This window comes from Podarcis bocagei, assembly GCF_964188305.1.
Source record: "Podarcis bocagei genome assembly, chromosome: W".
NCBI classification, from domain to species: Eukaryota; Metazoa; Chordata; class Lepidosauria; order Squamata; family Lacertidae; genus Podarcis; species Podarcis bocagei.
The window spans coordinates 64,007,021-64,022,517 of NC_138131.1; the positions used below are offsets into that span (position 1 = coordinate 64,007,021).

General features: G+C 53.4%; 1 protein-coding gene and 1 pseudogene across 2 annotated transcripts in view; both read left to right on the top strand.

Annotated features, from left to right (window-relative positions):
• The window catches only part of LOC308578205 (protein CIMAP1C-like), a 797,869-nt pseudogene that overhangs the window by 542,967 nt on the left and 239,405 nt on the right, over positions 1–15,497 (top strand). The gene's annotated exons all lie outside the window — the stretch shown is intronic.
• LOC308578125 (spectrin alpha chain, non-erythrocytic 1-like) overlaps positions 1–15,497 on the top strand; it is a gene marked incomplete at its 5' end in the record, with an annotated part of 102,216 nt that overhangs the window by 66,234 nt on the left and 20,485 nt on the right. The window contains 6 exons of the mRNA XM_081178389.1: positions 255–464; positions 2,308–2,604; positions 3,032–3,105; positions 4,278–4,560; positions 6,838–6,950; positions 14,636–14,653. Coding sequence (XP_081034515.1) covers positions 255–464; positions 2,308–2,604; positions 3,032–3,105; positions 4,278–4,560; positions 6,838–6,950; positions 14,636–14,653 — 995 coding nt within the window. The remainder of the gene's footprint in view (positions 1–254; positions 465–2,307; positions 2,605–3,031; positions 3,106–4,277; positions 4,561–6,837; positions 6,951–14,635; positions 14,654–15,497) is intronic.

A 15,497-nucleotide genomic window follows, 5' to 3' on the forward strand; every position in this document is an offset into this window, starting at 1 on the left:
ACACCATCCTAACCCCTGCCCCACTTTCTCTGCCCCCCAACTAGGAAACCTTCACTCCCCTTTTCTGCCCCCCAACCAGGAAACCTTCGCTCCCCTGACCCCGATCCGGGTGGGCAGAGCTTCCTGCCCCACAGGATTCCAACCCCTGACCCCTCAATCTGGGTGGGCGGAGCTTGCCCCACACAATTCAAACCCCATGGAATTCTCCCCACACCATCCTGACCCCAGCCCCACATTTTCTGCCCCCCAACCAGGAGACCTTTGACGCCGGCCTGCAGGCCTTCCAGCAGGAAGGGATCTCCAACATCACCGCCCTGAAAGAGCAGCTATTGGCCGCCCGCCACGTCCAATCGAAAGCCATCGAGGCCAGACACGCCTCCCTGACGAAGCGCTGGAACCAATTGCTGGCCGGCTCCGCCTCCCGGAAGAAGAAGCTGCTGGAAGCCCAGGAGCACTTCCGGAAGGTGGGCGGGGCTTCCGTGGGGCAGGGGGGAGGGAAAGGGGGCAGGACCCATAGAAAAAAGGGGGTAGGACCCATAGGAAATAGAAGAAGCGCCTGGAAGCTCAGGAGCACTTCCGGAAGGTGGGCGGGGCTTCCGTGGGGCAGGGGAGAAGAGGGAAAGGGGGCAGGACCCATAGAAAAAAGGGGGCAGGACCCATAGGAAATAGAAGCGCCTGGAAGCCCGGGAGCGCTTCCGGAAGGTGGGTGGGGCTTCCGTGGGGCAGGCTGGGGCCCATAGTACGGGGAGGAGGAGAGCTTCCGGAAGGTGGGCGGGGCTTCCGTGGGGCAGGGGGGAGAAAGGGGGCAGGTTGGGACCCATAGGAAAGAGAAGGAGAAGCTTCTGAAAGCTTCCGGAAGGTGGGCGGGGCTCGGGAACGCTTCCGGAAGGTGGGCAGGTTGGGACCCATAGGAAATGAAAAGGGGTGGGGCTTCCGTGGGGAGGAAAAGAGGTGGGGCTTCAGTGGGGAGGGAAAGGGGGCAGGTTGGGACCCATATGAAATGAAAAGGGGGTGGGGCTTCCGTGGGGAGGAAAAGAGGTGGGGCTTCAGTGGGGGGGGAAAGGGGGCAGGTCTGGACCCATAGAAGAAGCTCCTGGAAGCTCAGGAACGCTTCCGGAAGGTGGGCGGGGCTTCCGTGGGGAGAAAAAGGGGGCAGGACCCATAGAAAAAAGGGGGTAGGACCCATAGGAAAGAGAAGTGCCTGGAAGCTCAGGAGCGCTTCCGGAAGGTGGGCGGGGCTTCCGTGGGGCAGAGAAAGGAGGCAGGTTGTGGGAGGGGCTTCAGTGGGGAGGAAAAGGGGCAGGCTGTGGGCGGGGCTTCAGTGGGGAGAAAAAGGGGGCAGGTCGGGACCCATAGGGAATAGAAGTAGCTTCCGGAAGGTTGGTGGAGCTTCAGTGGGGCAGGCTGGGACCCATAGGAAATGAAAAGGGGGTGGGGCTTCAGTGGGGAGGGAAAGGGGGCAGGTTGGGACCCATAGGAAATGGAAAGGGGGCGGGGCTCCCGTGGGGAGGAAAAGGGGTGGGGCTTCAATGGGGAGGGAAAGGGGGCAGGTCGGGACCCATAGAAGAAGCTGCTGGAAGCTCAGGAACGCTTCTGGAAGGTGGGCGGGGCTTCCGTGGGGAGAAAAAGGGGGCAGGACCCATAGAAAAAAGGGGGTAGGACCCATAGGAAAGAGAAGAAGCGCCTGGAAGCTCGGGAACGCTTCCTGAAGGTGGGCGGGGCTTCCGTGGGGCAGAGAAAGGGGGCAGGTTGTGGGCGGGGCTTCAGTGGGGAGGAAAAGGGGCAGGTTGGGACCCACAGGAAATGGAAAGGGGGCGGGGCTTCAGTGGGGAGAAAAAGGGGGCAAGGTGGGACCCATAGGAAATAGAAGAAGCTTCCGGAAGGTGGGCGGGGCTTCCGTGGGGAGAAAAAGGGGGCAAAGGAAATATTCATCATTATTATTATCATCATCATCATCATTATTATCATGATGAAGATGATGATGATGATTATCATTATTAGCAGTATTATTATTACTATCATCATCAATTCTACTACTACTACTACTACTACTATTATTATTATTATTATTATTATTATTGCTATTATTACTATCAGCATCAATTATTATTATTATTATCATCATCATCAGATCAGCATCATTTATTATTATTATCATCATTATTATTTCATACTGTTATTATCAGCATCAATTATTAGTTTATTATTATTATTATTATTATTATTATTATTATTATTATTATTATTAGTATTATTATTAATCATTGATTAATCTTATTATTCTCCTTATTCCCCTCCCCTTCCCAGGTGGAAGATCTCTTCCTCACCTTCGCCAAGAAGGCCTCCGCCTTCAACAGCTGGTTCGAGAACGCCGAGGAGGATCTCACGGATCCCGTCCGCTGCAACTCGCTGGAGGAGATCCGGGCCCTGAGGGAGGCGCATGACGCCTTCCGCGCCTCCCTAAGCTCCGCCCAGGCCGACTTCAACCAATTGGCCGAGCTGGAGCGGCAGATCCGGAGCTTCCGGGTGGCTTCCAACCCCTACACTTGGTTCACCATGGAGGCGCTGGAGGAGACCTGGCGGAACCTGCAGAAGATCATCAAGGTGAGTGGATCTCCCCCGGGGATCCCCAAATTGAAATGTTAGAGGCCGTTCTATAAAGTTTCAGAAGGTTCTGGACGGTTCTAGATTCTGGGTAGGTTCCGGTGGCCTCGAACCCATACACTGGAAGGTTCTCGACTCCCCAGGATCCCCTGGGATCCCCTTCCCTGTCGAAAGTTAGAGCCTGTTTTGGCGGAACCTGCAGAAGATCGTCAAGGTGAGTGGATCCCACATTCTAGGCTGTTCTAGGAAGTTTCAGGAAGGTTCTGGAAGGTTCTAGGTTCCCTTCTGGGAGGCTGGCGGAACCTGTAGAAGATCATCAAGGTAGTGGATCCCACATTCTAGGCTGTTCTGGAAAGTTTCAGGAAGGTTCTGGAAGGTTCTAGGTTCCCTTCTGAGAGGCTGGCGGAACCTGTAAAAGATCACCAAGGTGGTGGATCCCCAGATCCCCATCCTTGTTAAAGGTTCTAGACTGTTCTGGAAAGTTTTGGAAAGTTCTAGAAGGTTCTAGACCTGGTGGAACCTCCAGAAGCTCATTAAGGTAAAGTTATGGAAGGTTCTAGACTCCCGGGAATACCCGGGTTCTGGGAAGTTCTAGACCTGGCGGAACATCCAGAAGATCATCCTGGTTAAAGGTTCTATACTGTTCTGGAAAGTTCTGGAAAGTTTCGGAAAGTTCTAGAAGGTTCTAGACCTGGCGGAACCTGCAGAAGCTCATCAAGGTAGTGGATCCCACATTCTAGGCTGTTCTGGAAGGTTCTAGATCCCCCAGGATCCCTTTCCCTGTCAAAAGTTAGAGGCTGTTTTGGCGGAACCTGCAGGAGATCATCAAGGTTAGTGGATCCCACATTCTCGGCTGTTCTGGAAGGTTCTAGACCCCCAGGATCCCCTTCCCTGTCGAAAGTTTGAGGCTGTTTTGGCGGAACCTGCAGAAGATCACCAAGGTTAGTGGATCCCACATTCTAGGCTGTTGTGGAAAGTTTTGGGAAGGTTCTGGAAGGTTCTAGGTTCCCTTCTGGGAGGCTGGCGGAACCTGCAGAAGATCATCAAGGTTAGTGGATCCCACATTCTAGGCTGTTCTGGAAAGTTTCTGGAAGGTTCTGGAAGGTTCTAGGTTCCCTTTTGGGTGGCTGGCGGAACCTCCAGAAGATCACCAAGGTGGTGGATCCCCAGATCCCCTTCCCTGTCGGAGGTTCTAGGCTGTTCTAGGAAGTTCTGGAGAGTTTGAGAAGGTTCTAGACTCCCGGGAATACCCAGGTTCTGGAAAGTTATAGACCTGGCGGAGCCTCCAGAAGATCATAAAGGTAGTGGATCTCCCTGGGGATCCCCCAATCCCATTCCCTGTCAGAAGTTCTAGGCTGTTCTAGAAAGTTCCAGAGGTTCTGGACGGTTCTAGGTTCCTTTCCCGGTGGCCTCGAACCTGTACATGAGGAAACCTGGCAGAACCTCCAGAAGATCATCAAGGTAGTGGATCTCCCCGGGAATTCCCAAATGGAAAGTTCTGGAAAGTTTCAGAAGGTTCTAGGAGGTTCTAGACTCCCCATGAATCCCCTTCCCTGTTGAAAGTTCCGGACTGTTCTAGAAAGTTATGGAAGGTTCCAGACTTCCCGGAATCCCCAGATCCCCTTCCCTGTTGTAAGTTCTAGACTGTTCTGGGAAGTTCTGGGGGGTTCTAGACTCTGCAGAGCCGAGGTTCTGGAACGTTCCCGCAACAGACACCCCAAATCCCCTTCCCTGTCGGACATTCTAGTTCCGGAAAGCTCCGGAAAGTTCCGAAAGGTTCTAGGCTCCACGAAAGGGTCATTCCGCGCCTCCCTAAGCTCCGCCCAGGCCGACTTCAACCAATTGGCCGAGCTGGAGCGGCAGATCCGGAGCTTCCGGGTAGCTTCCAACCCCTACACTTGGTTCACCATGGAGGCGCTGGAGGAGACCTGGCGGAACCTGCAGAAGATCATCAAGGTAGCGGATCGCCCCAGATCCCCATCCAGGTTGAAAGTTCTAGGCCGTTCTCGAAAGTTTTGGAGAGTTTTGGAAAGTTCTAGAAGATTCTAGACCTGGTGGAACCTCCAGAAGCTGGAAGAGACCTGGCAGAACCTGCAGAAGATCATCAAGGTTAGCGGATCACACATTCTAGGCTGTTTTGGAAGGCTGTTCTAGGCTGTTCTAGACCTCCAGGATCCCCTTCCCTGTCAAAAGGTAGAGGCTGTTTTGGCGGAATCTGCAGAAGATGATCAAGGTAGTGGATCTCCCCGGGGATCCCCAAATTGAAAAGCTAGAGGCCGTTCTATAAAGTTTCAGAAGGTTCTGGAAGGTTCTAGATTCTGGGTAGGTTCCGGTGGCCTCGAACCCATACACTGGTAGGTTCTCGACTCCCCAGGATCCCCTGGGATCCCCTTCCCTGTAGAAAGTTAGAGGCTGTTTTGGCAGAACCTGCAGAAGATCGTCAAGGTGAGTGGATCCCACATTCTAGGCTGTTCTGGAAAGTTTTGGGATGGTTCTGGAAGGTTCTAGGTTCCCTTCTGGGTGGCTGGCGGAACCTCCAGAAGATCATCAAGGTAGTGGATCACCCCAGATCCCCTTTCTTGTTAAAGGTTCTAGACTGTTATGGAAAGTTTTGGAGAGTTCTAAAAGGTTCTAGACCTGGTGGAACCTCCAAAATCTGGAAAAGACCTGGCAGAACCTGCAGAAGATCATCAAGGTTAGTGGATCCCACATTCTAGGCTGTTCTGGAAGGTTCTAGACTCCCCAGGATCCCCTTCCCTGTCGAAAGTTAGAGGCTGTTTTGGTGGAACCTGCAGAAGATCGTCAAGGTAGTGGATCCCACATTCTAGGCTGTTCTGGAAGGTTCTAGACTCCCCAGGATCCCCTTCCCTGCCAAAAGTTAGAGGCTGTTTTGGCGGAACCTGCAGAAGATCATCAAGGTAGTGGATCCCACATTCTAGGCTGTTTTAGAAAGTTCCGGAAGCTTCTATGGAGGTTCAGGACTGTTCTAGACAGTTCTGGAAGGTTGTAGACCTGGTGCAACTTCCAGAAGATCATCAAGGTAGTGGATCTCCCCCAGGGCCCCCCAATCCCCTTCCCTGTCGGAGATTCCAGACTGTTCTGGACAGTTCTGGAAGGTTCTAGACCTGGCACAACCTCCAGAAAATAATAAAGATCGTGGATCTCCCTGGGAATCCCCAGATCCCCTTCCCTGTCGAAAGTTATAGGCTGTCGAAAGTTCTAGGCAGTGGATCTCCCCGGGGATCCCCCTATCCCCTTCCCCGTCGAAAGTTCTAGGCTGTTCTGGAAGGTTCTGGAAAGTTCCAGGCTCCATGAAGCCGCAACCTCCAGAAGATCTTCAAGGTAGTGGATCTCCCCCGGGATCCCCTTCCCTGTTGAAAGTTCTAGGTAGTGGATCTCCCCGGGAATCCCCCAATCCCCTTCCCCGTCGAAAGTTCTAGGCTGTTCTGGAAGGTTCTGGAAAGTTCCAGGCTCCATGAAGCTGCAACCTCCAGAAGATCTTCAAGGTAGTGGATCTCCCCCGGGATCCCCTTCCCTGTCGAAAGTTCTAGGTAGTGGATCTCCCCGGGGATCCCCCAATCCCCTTCCCCGTCGAAAGTTCTAGGCTGTTCTGGAAGGTTCTGGAAAGTTCCAGGCTCCATGAAGCCGCAACCTCCAGAAGATCTTCAAGGTAGTGGATCTCCACTGGGATCCCCAAATCCCCTTCCCTGTCGAAAGTTCTAGAGCGTTCTGGGAGGTTCTGGAAAGTTCTAGGCTTCATTCCAATTGTGAGCAGATCCTCAAACGGCTGTTTGCAAATCATCATTGAATAACAACAATAATAACATTATTATTATTATTATTATTATTATTATTATTATTATTATTATTATTATTATTATTATTACTACTACTACTACTACTACTATTACTATTATTAGTGGTGGTGGTAGTAGTAGTATTATTAATATTATTAATCCTTTTTATTATTATTATTATTATTATTATTATTAGCATTATTAGCATTATTATTATTATTATTATTAGCATTATTAGCATTATTAGTAGTAGTATTAATCCTCTATACCCCACCATTGAAACGGATCCCCACCAAATCCGGTTCTTCCGCTGGGTTTGCGAGAAGAGACCCGATTGGATCATTCTTTGGATAACGATTCCGATAACTGGGTAATAATTCCGATAATTGGATAATGATTCCGATAATTGGATAATTGTCCTTAATTACCCCCCCAGGAGCGGGAGCTGGAACTGCAGAAGGAGCAGCGGCGCCAGGAGGAGAACGACAAGCTGCGCCAGGAGTTTGCCCAGCACGCCAACGCCTTCCACCAGTGGATCCAGGAAACCAGGTGCGTGGAGTACTGATAGTAGTAGTAGTAGTGGCAGTAGTAGTAATAGTGGTAGTAATCATCATCATCATCATCATCAATCATCAGTGGATCCAGGAAACCAGGTGCCGCCGCTCGATTTATTAGTATTTTTGCGTGGAGTACTGCTGCTGCTGCTACTACTAGTGGTAGTAGTGGTAGTAGTGGTAGTGGCAGTAGTAGTAATAGTGGTAGTAATCATCACCACCATCAGTGGATCCAGGAAAGCAGGTGTCGCCGCTCGATTGATTAGTATTTTTGCGTGGAGTACTCATAGTAGTAGTAGTGGTGGTGGTGGTGGTGGCAGTAGTGGTGGTGGCAGTAGTAGTAGTAGTAGTAATAGTAATAGTGGTAGTAGTAATCATCATCACCAGTGGATGCAGGAAACCAGGTGCTCGATTGATTAGTATTTTTGCGTGGAGTACTGATAGCAGTAGTAGTGGCAGTAGTAGTAGTAGTGGCAGTGGCAGTAGTAGTAATAGTGGTAGTAATCATCATCATCATCATCATCATCATCATCATCAGTGGATCCAGGAAACCAGCTGCCGCCGCTCGATTGATTAGTATTTTTGCGTGGAGTACTGATAGTAGTAGTAGTAGCAGTAGCTATACTACTATACTACTATACCACTATACTACTACTATACTACTGCTATACTACTATACTACTATACTACTACACTGCTACTACACTGCCACTATACTACTACTACCACACTACTACTACAACACTATTACTACCTGTCAGAGCTGCTCGAAGATCCTAGCTCACAGAGGATCACGCTAGCCAGCGATCATTAATTAAAAGTCTTTATTGAGTTACAGTTTCCATTTTCAAGCTGCTGCATGCAACTCTACGTCTAGTAGCTAGATCGGCGAAGCTCCGTCTGAGTCTCCGCCCCGTGCGCACCAACTTAATATCCTAGTCCGGCTCCACCTTTTCCGCCTGACTGTCCTCCTCTGGGTCCCTCTACCCCCCGGGGTTTCTTCCTTCCGGGATTCTTCTGACGCTGACCCGGACCCTCCTGCCTCCTTGCGCCGGGCTTTAGGACCTGGTTCCCTTTCCGGGCTGCTTACTGCGCCGCCTTCCTCTGCATTTGAACTTGGCGCGCGCGCCCAACCTTCCACTTTCCGCTTAACCGTTTCTTCGCTCCCCGATGGAGGTGTGGCCACTCCTGACTCATGCCCTCCCTCCTGTGGTGAGCTGCCAGCGCTTGCCCCCTGGCTCCCTTCCTCTTCCCTGCTCCCTGGCGGTGATGCTGGTCCCGATTTCCAACTGCTCTCCTCTGAGTCCCCTCTGGCTCTATCTTCCTGGGGTGCCCCCCTAGACTCCCCCCTTGCCCTGGCCACTGGTGCTCCTTTCTGTGAATCCTCTGATTCACTGGAAAGACTCGGAGATCTCGGGTCGTCGTCATCACTCATCTTTTCTTCTGCTTCCTCCCCCTCGCTCTCTGTTTCCTCCCTTGCCCTTGCCTCTGCTCCTGAACCCCTGACATCCATCCCCCCTCGAAGCCCCCCGTTCCCCCCTCCCCTCCTTCCGGTGCGGGAGCTGGGTGCTGCTGCGGCAGAGGGACGAACGTCGGATACCGTTCGCTTCCCGTGGTGGGCCTCCATCTGAAGTCTCCCGGGTCTTCCTCCCTGCGCTCGTCGACGACGGTCACCTCCGCTTCCATCTCTGTGCCGCCGTGCTCGAAACCAGGGTCGTCCCCGAAAACGTCCATGTCCGTCTCTCCCTCACTTCCTCCTGGCGGCGTTGCTCGTCCTGGGCATTCCAGCCACTTTCTGCGGAACTGCTCCTCTGGTCTATCGTCCCACCAATACGAGGGTTCTGATGCAGATCCCGAGGGCGACCCCTCCGGGGAACGGACGTCTTGTGTCGGGTCCTCGTCCGAGTCGAACCCCCGGAAAGTGCTGGCCGAAAGCGTGGGCGTGAAAAGCCAGTCGTCGAAAAAGTCTGCTGGCATAGGTCTATGTGGGAAGAGGGCATGAAACTCGTCTTTGAGTAGAGGTTCGTCCAAGGCGTAGCCCGGCACCCAGCTGTTCGCACTGGCCGGGGCGCCCTCCTTGGCGAGAAAGTATTCTACCCCCTCTTCCCCCCATCTGGAGTCCAAAATCTCCGTGACTTCGTTGATGCGCTCCTTCTGTGCCACTCCCGCGTGCCCTGTTCTGTCTCTGACCGGACTCGGCGCCGTTCCGGGTTCCTGGAACCTGTGCGGTGCCTTGTAGGGAGTGAGCACCGATCTGTGGAACACCGGATGCATTCTGGAGCCCTCCGGAAGCGCCAGCCTGAAAGCCACCGGGTTGACCTGCTCTTCGACTTGGTAGGGCCCCAGTTGCTTATGCCCTAGTTTCTTCTTGGCCAACGACCTGGTCGGCACTGCGTGGGCTGCTAACCAGACCCAGTCTCCCACATGGATCTCTTCGCCAACCCTTCTGTGCTTGTCCGCTTGTACCTTGTATGCATGTTTGGCCAGCTCCAGGTGGCGCCTCAGCTGATCGTGGACTTCCTGCAGCTCCGACGCGAACGCATCTGCTGTCTGCGGCTCCCCCTCCCCCATTCTTTCCAGTCCCGGGAAGGTTCTGGGGTGCCTCCCGTTGTTGGCGAAGAACGGCATGACCCCCGTGGACACGTGCTTCGTGTTGTTGTAGGCGAACTCGGCAAGCGGCAGGTAATCCACCCACGTCGCAGGCTGTTGATTTGCATAACATCTCAGGTACTGCTGCATGATGGCATTGACCCGCTCCGCTTGCCCGTTGGTCTGCGGGTGTCTCGCCGACGCCAGGTTGATCTTGACGTTCAGGAAGCCCATCAGCTTCTGCCAGAAATTCGAGATGAACTGCCGCCCCCGGTCGGACAGAATAGACCGTGGCAGACCGTGAACCTTGAACACGTGGTCTATGAACAGTTTGGCGGTTTGCTCCGCCGTGGCCACCTTCGCACACGGAATGAAATGTGCCATCTTGGAGAACAAGTCGACCACCACCAGCACAGCCGTCTTGCCCCTCGAGCTGGGCAGATCTGTGACAAAGTCCAGAGCCACCCTCTCCCATGGTTCGACCGGAGTTTGCAGCGGTTCCAACAGTCCGGCCGGCGGTCTGTGCACTGGCTTGGCCCTCTGGCAGGTGTCACACCTCGCCACGTAGTCTGCAACCTCCCCTCTCATTCCGGGCCACCAGAAATCCCTGGCGACTAATTCCACCGTCTTCTCCTTGCCAAAGTGCCCTGCAGTGGGCGCGTCGTGCAGCTGCTGCAGCACCTTGGCGCGAAGGTCGTCTCCCGGCACGTAGATGGCCCCTTTACGGATGAGCAATCCATCTCGTAGCTGGAAACCGTCGGCCGCAGCCTTGCCCCTTTGCACCTCTGCCATCTTTGCTTGCGCGAAGGAGTCATCCTGCAACGCTCGTCGCACCGCCTCCAGGTCCACTGTGGCCGCGGCGCACGCCCATACTGTTGGTGCGAAGATGTGCATGGCGGCCGCCGGCGTTGCGTCCTCCAGATACTGTGGCTTACGGGAGAGGGCGTCCGCCATGATGTTAGTGTCCCCCGGGACATACTCTATGCGGAAGTCGAAGTTCGCAAAGAACTCAGCCCAACGTATCTGCCTCTGGTTTAGGAACTGTGCCGTGCGCCAGTGCTCCAGATTCTTGTGATCCGTGCAAACCTGCACCGTGTGCTTGGCGCCGATCAGGAAGTGCCTCCACGCTTTGAACGCTGCATGAATGGCCAGCAACTCCCTGTCCCAGATGGTGTAGTTCTGCTCGGACTTGCTGAGCTTCCTGGAGTAAAACGCTCCAGGTCGCCACACCCCCTGCTGGTCCTTCTGCAGCAGGACCGCCCCCACGGCTCTGTCCGAGGCGTCTGTCTCCACCCTCATCGGCCTGCTGGGGTTGACATGAAGCAGCTGCTCTTCCGACGCGAAGAGACGCTTGAGCGCCTGAAAGGACTGCTCCGCCTGCTCTGTCCAAATGAACTTCTTTTTCTTGGAGCTAAGCGTGTCTGTGATGGCCGCTGTCTGCTGTCTGGCCCTTGATAAACTTGCGATAGAAGTTCGCAAAGCCGACAAACCGTTGGACCTCCTTCCGGTTGCGTGGACTCTTCCAATCCAACACCGCTCGAACCTTGGCGCTATCCATGGCGAGCCCCTTGTCAGACAGCTTGTAGCCCAGAAAGTCCACCTCCGTCACGTCAAATTGGCACTTCTCCAGCTTGGCGTAGAGCCTATGTTGCTTTAGCCTGCTCAGCACTTCCTTGACGTGTCTGTCATGCTCCTGCTGCGATTCCGAAAAGATCAGGATGTCATCTAAGAAACAGACGCACGTCTTGTAGAGAAGTCCCGCCAACACGTGATGCATGAAAGCTTGAAAAACGTGGGAGCCATTTTGCAATCCAAAAGGCATAACTCTATATTCGTAGGTCCCCAGTGGCGTGAACATGGCCGTCTTCCACTCATCTCCTTCCCGCATGCGAATGAGGTTGTACGCCCCTCGCAGGTCTAACTTGGTGAACACTTTTCCCTTCCGCACCTTCGCTAGGAGGTCGTCGATTCGGGGCATGGGGAAGTCCGATGGCTTGGTCACACTGTTCAAAATGCGATAGTCCACGACCAGTCTTTTTTGGGGCGTGTCTCGCTTTTTAACAAAGAATACAGGACTGCCCCCCGCTGCCTTGGACTCTCGGATGAAACCGCGCTCCAAATTATGATCTATGAACTCCTTGAGTTCTTGCAGTTCGTCCTCTGACATGGAATACAGTTTCCCTTTAGGCAGCGCCGCCCCCGGCAGCAGGTCAATTTTGCAGTCATATGGTCTGTGAGGGGGTAGCCTGTCCGCCTCCTTTTCGCAGAAAACCTCCAAAAATTCTGCGTACTTGTGGAGAATCGCTTGCAGCGTGCCTAGCAACAGCTGTGACTCCTCTTCCTCCCCTTCCTGCCGGGGCACGATGCAGTGTTCAGCACAAAAGGAAGAGCCGAAGATCAGCTGCCTCTGGTACCAAGCTAGCGTTGGGCTGTGCTTGTCCAGCCAACTCATTCCCAATACAATGGGCGTATCCGATAGTTGAGTGACATTGAAGCTGATGACTTCTTTGTGATTCCCAAGTCGCATCACCATCGGTGGCGTCTGTTTCACCACTTGCCCCCCGAGCAGCTCCCTGCCATCCACCGTGACAACCTGCAGGGGCAGCGTGGCAGGCAGCAACTGTATAGCGTGTTTGTCGACAAAGTCCTGCCCTATAAAGTCCGCATTGCTGCCCGAGTCCACTGTGATTGGCACGTCCATGGTGATTCCATTGGGCAGCTGGAGCGATGCGGTGAGCCTCACTACTGGTTTGGGCGGGAGGGGGTTCACGGGCTGTAAAATCTCTGGGGACTGCGTCACTAACACGTCTGGCTGGGCCCCAGTGCCTCTTCCTCCAGCCAGACTGCGTCGTTTCCCTGCTGTGGTCCTCCTTGCTGCGTCGCTGCAGTCACCATTGCTGAGGCTGCAGTGAGCTTGTGGGGCCGCTGGGGACACTCTTTCGCCATGTGCCCTGGCTCCTCACAGACGTAACACTTCCTGTTCCCTCTAGGAGGCTTCGCTTTCACTGCTGCCGGTGCTAGGGCTCTGGTTGCTGACTGAGCCCTTGCACCTCCAACCTCCATAGGTTCCGCTCCTCCTCCTGGCGGAGGCGTGGATTGCGCACGCGCTGCTTCTCTGGGAAGGAAGGAGGAGCCCCTGGCTGGTTCGCGCCCTCCACGCCCTTCGTCCCTGCTCCACGGACGGTCTTCCAGCCGCACCCCCACTGCCAGTGCCCTCTGAACGACCTCCTGGGTGGTCCGGGGTCTCTCCCCCCTCGCGATTTCATCTTTAATCGAGCTGTGCAGCCCCTCCCAAAAGAGGTCTCTCACAGGGGCCGAATCTCTGTCCCATTCCAGGGCACTGACCAAGGCGAAAAAGCGGGCATGGTACTGCCTGACGCTGGCCCTCCCTTGTCTTAGCCCATGCACCTCCTTCCGGGCAAGATCCACGTCAATGCTTGATAAAAAACACCCATCCATCGCTTTAATAAAGGCATCCGCATCTTGGAGTGCCGGATCCTTATCTCTCCATAGATTGCGTAGCCATGCTTTAGCATCCCCATGCAAATGGGACATGATGAATCCCACTTTCTCTTGCTCATCTCTAAAGTCTTTATTCAGCAGTTGCAGTGCGCACAGTACATCTGCTCTAAAGTTGGGATACTGTTGCAGGTTCCCATCGAAGTGAGAGACCAGACCGCCTGTTCGTCTCGCCAACCCAATTCCCTCCTGTCTGGGTGTCTGCTTTGTAAGCACGTCTAACCTGACCTGGAGATCCCTGCAGGCGGCAGCTGCCTCCTCCTCTCTCTTCCTGGATGCGAGAGCCGCTGCATTCAGTTGTGACACTGCTTCTCTGAGTTCCGCTATTTGCTCCTCAGCCGTCATGTCGGCTGCCGTTCGTGAGCTCGCTGGTAGGCACCTGCTTCTCTCCCCTCCTCGAGGCTGTAGATGCCCACACTTGAGAGACGGAGCTTACTGTCAGAGCTGCTCGAAGATCCTAGCTCACAGAGGATCACGCTAGCCAGCGATCATTAATTAAAAGTCTTTATTGAGTTACAGTTTCCATTTTCAAGCTGCTGCATGCAACTCTACGTCTAGTAGCTAGATCGGCGAAGCTCCGTCTGAGTCTCCGCCCCGTGCGCACCAACTTAATATCCTAGTCCGGCTCCACCTTTTCCGCCTGACTGTCCTCCTCTGGGTCCCTCTACCCCCCGGGGTTTCTTCCTTCCAGGATTCTTCTGACGCTGACCCGGACCCTCCTGTCTCCTTGCGCCGGGCTTTAGGACCTGGCTCCCTTTCTGGGCTGCTTACTGCGCCGCCTTCCTCTGCATTTGAACTTGGCGCGCGCGCCCAACCTTCCACTTTCCGCTTAACCGTTTCTTCGCTCCCCGATGGAGGTGTGGCCACTCCTGACTCATGCCCTCCCTCCTGTGGTGAGCTGCCAGCGCTTGCCCCCTGGCTCCCTTCCTCTTCCCTGCTCTCTGGCAGTGACGCTGGTCCCGATTTCCAACTGCTCTCCTCTGAGTCCCCTCTGGCTCTATCTTCCTGGGGTGCCCCCCTAGACTCCCCCCTTGCCCTGGCCACTGGTGCTCCTTTCTGTGAATCCTCTGATTCACTGGAAAGACTCGGAGATCTCGGGTCGTCGTCATCACTCATCCTTTCCTCTGCCTCCTCCCCTTCGCTCTCTGTTTCCTCCCTTGCCCTTGCCTCTGCTCCTAAACCCCTGACACTACCATACTACCACTACACTACTATACAACTACTATACTACTACACTACTATACCACCACCACTACTACACTACCACTATACTACTACTACTACACTACTACTATACTATACTATACTATACTATACTATACTATACTATACTATACTATACTATACTATACTATACTACTACCACCACCATACTACCACTACACTACTATACCACTACACTACTGTACCACCACTACTACACTACTACTACACTACTACTATACTCTTCTTCTTCTGCTACTACTACTACTACTACTGTTGTTATTTCCGTCAACCCTTGGCTAATGTTCCTTTTCTTTCTCTCCTCTCCCCCCCGGAACGTTACTCCCTGCTACTCGAACCCTCGGCCAGGACCTACCTACTCGACGGGTGAGTACCAAATACTCCTTGCTCTCCTCCCCAAAGCCGCTTTGCTCGTGACGTCGGAGTCTGGAGCCTGAGTAATTGCCCTGTCTGCGTAGTAATTGCCCCATCTGCAATGCCCAGGTATTGCCCCATTGGCATAGCTCTTTCCCTAGATATTGCCCCACATGCCCAAGTATTGCCCCATTGGCATAGCAATTTCATAGAATCATAGAATCATAGAATCATAGAGTTGGAAGAGACCACGAGGGCCATCGAGTCCAACCCCCTGCCAAGCAGGAAACACCATCAGAGCACTCCTGACATATGGTTGTCAAGCCTCTGCTTAAAGACCTCCAAAGTAGGAGACTCCACCACACTCCTTGGCAGCAAATTCCACTGTCGAACAGCTCTTACTGTCAGGAAGTTCTTCCTAATGTTTAGGTGGAATCTTCTTTCTTGTAGTTTGGATCCATTGCTCCGTGTCCGCTTCTCTGGAGCAGCAGAAAACAACCTTTCTCCCTCCTCTATGTGACATCCTTTTATATACTTGAACATGGCTATCATATCACCCCTTAACCTCCTCTTCTCCAGGCTAAACATGCCCAGCTCCCTTAGCCGTTCCTCATAAGGCATCGTTTCCAGGCCTTTGACCATTTTGGTTGCCCTCCTCTGGACACGTTCCAGTTTGTCAGTGTCCTTCTTGAATTGTGGTGCCCAGAACTGGACACAGTACTCCAGGTGAGGTCTGACCAGAGCAGAATACAGTGGCACTATTACTTCCCTTGATCTAGATCTACTCATTGCCCCATTGGCATAGCTATTTACATACTCATTGCCCCATCTGTGTAGTAATTGCCCCATCTGCATA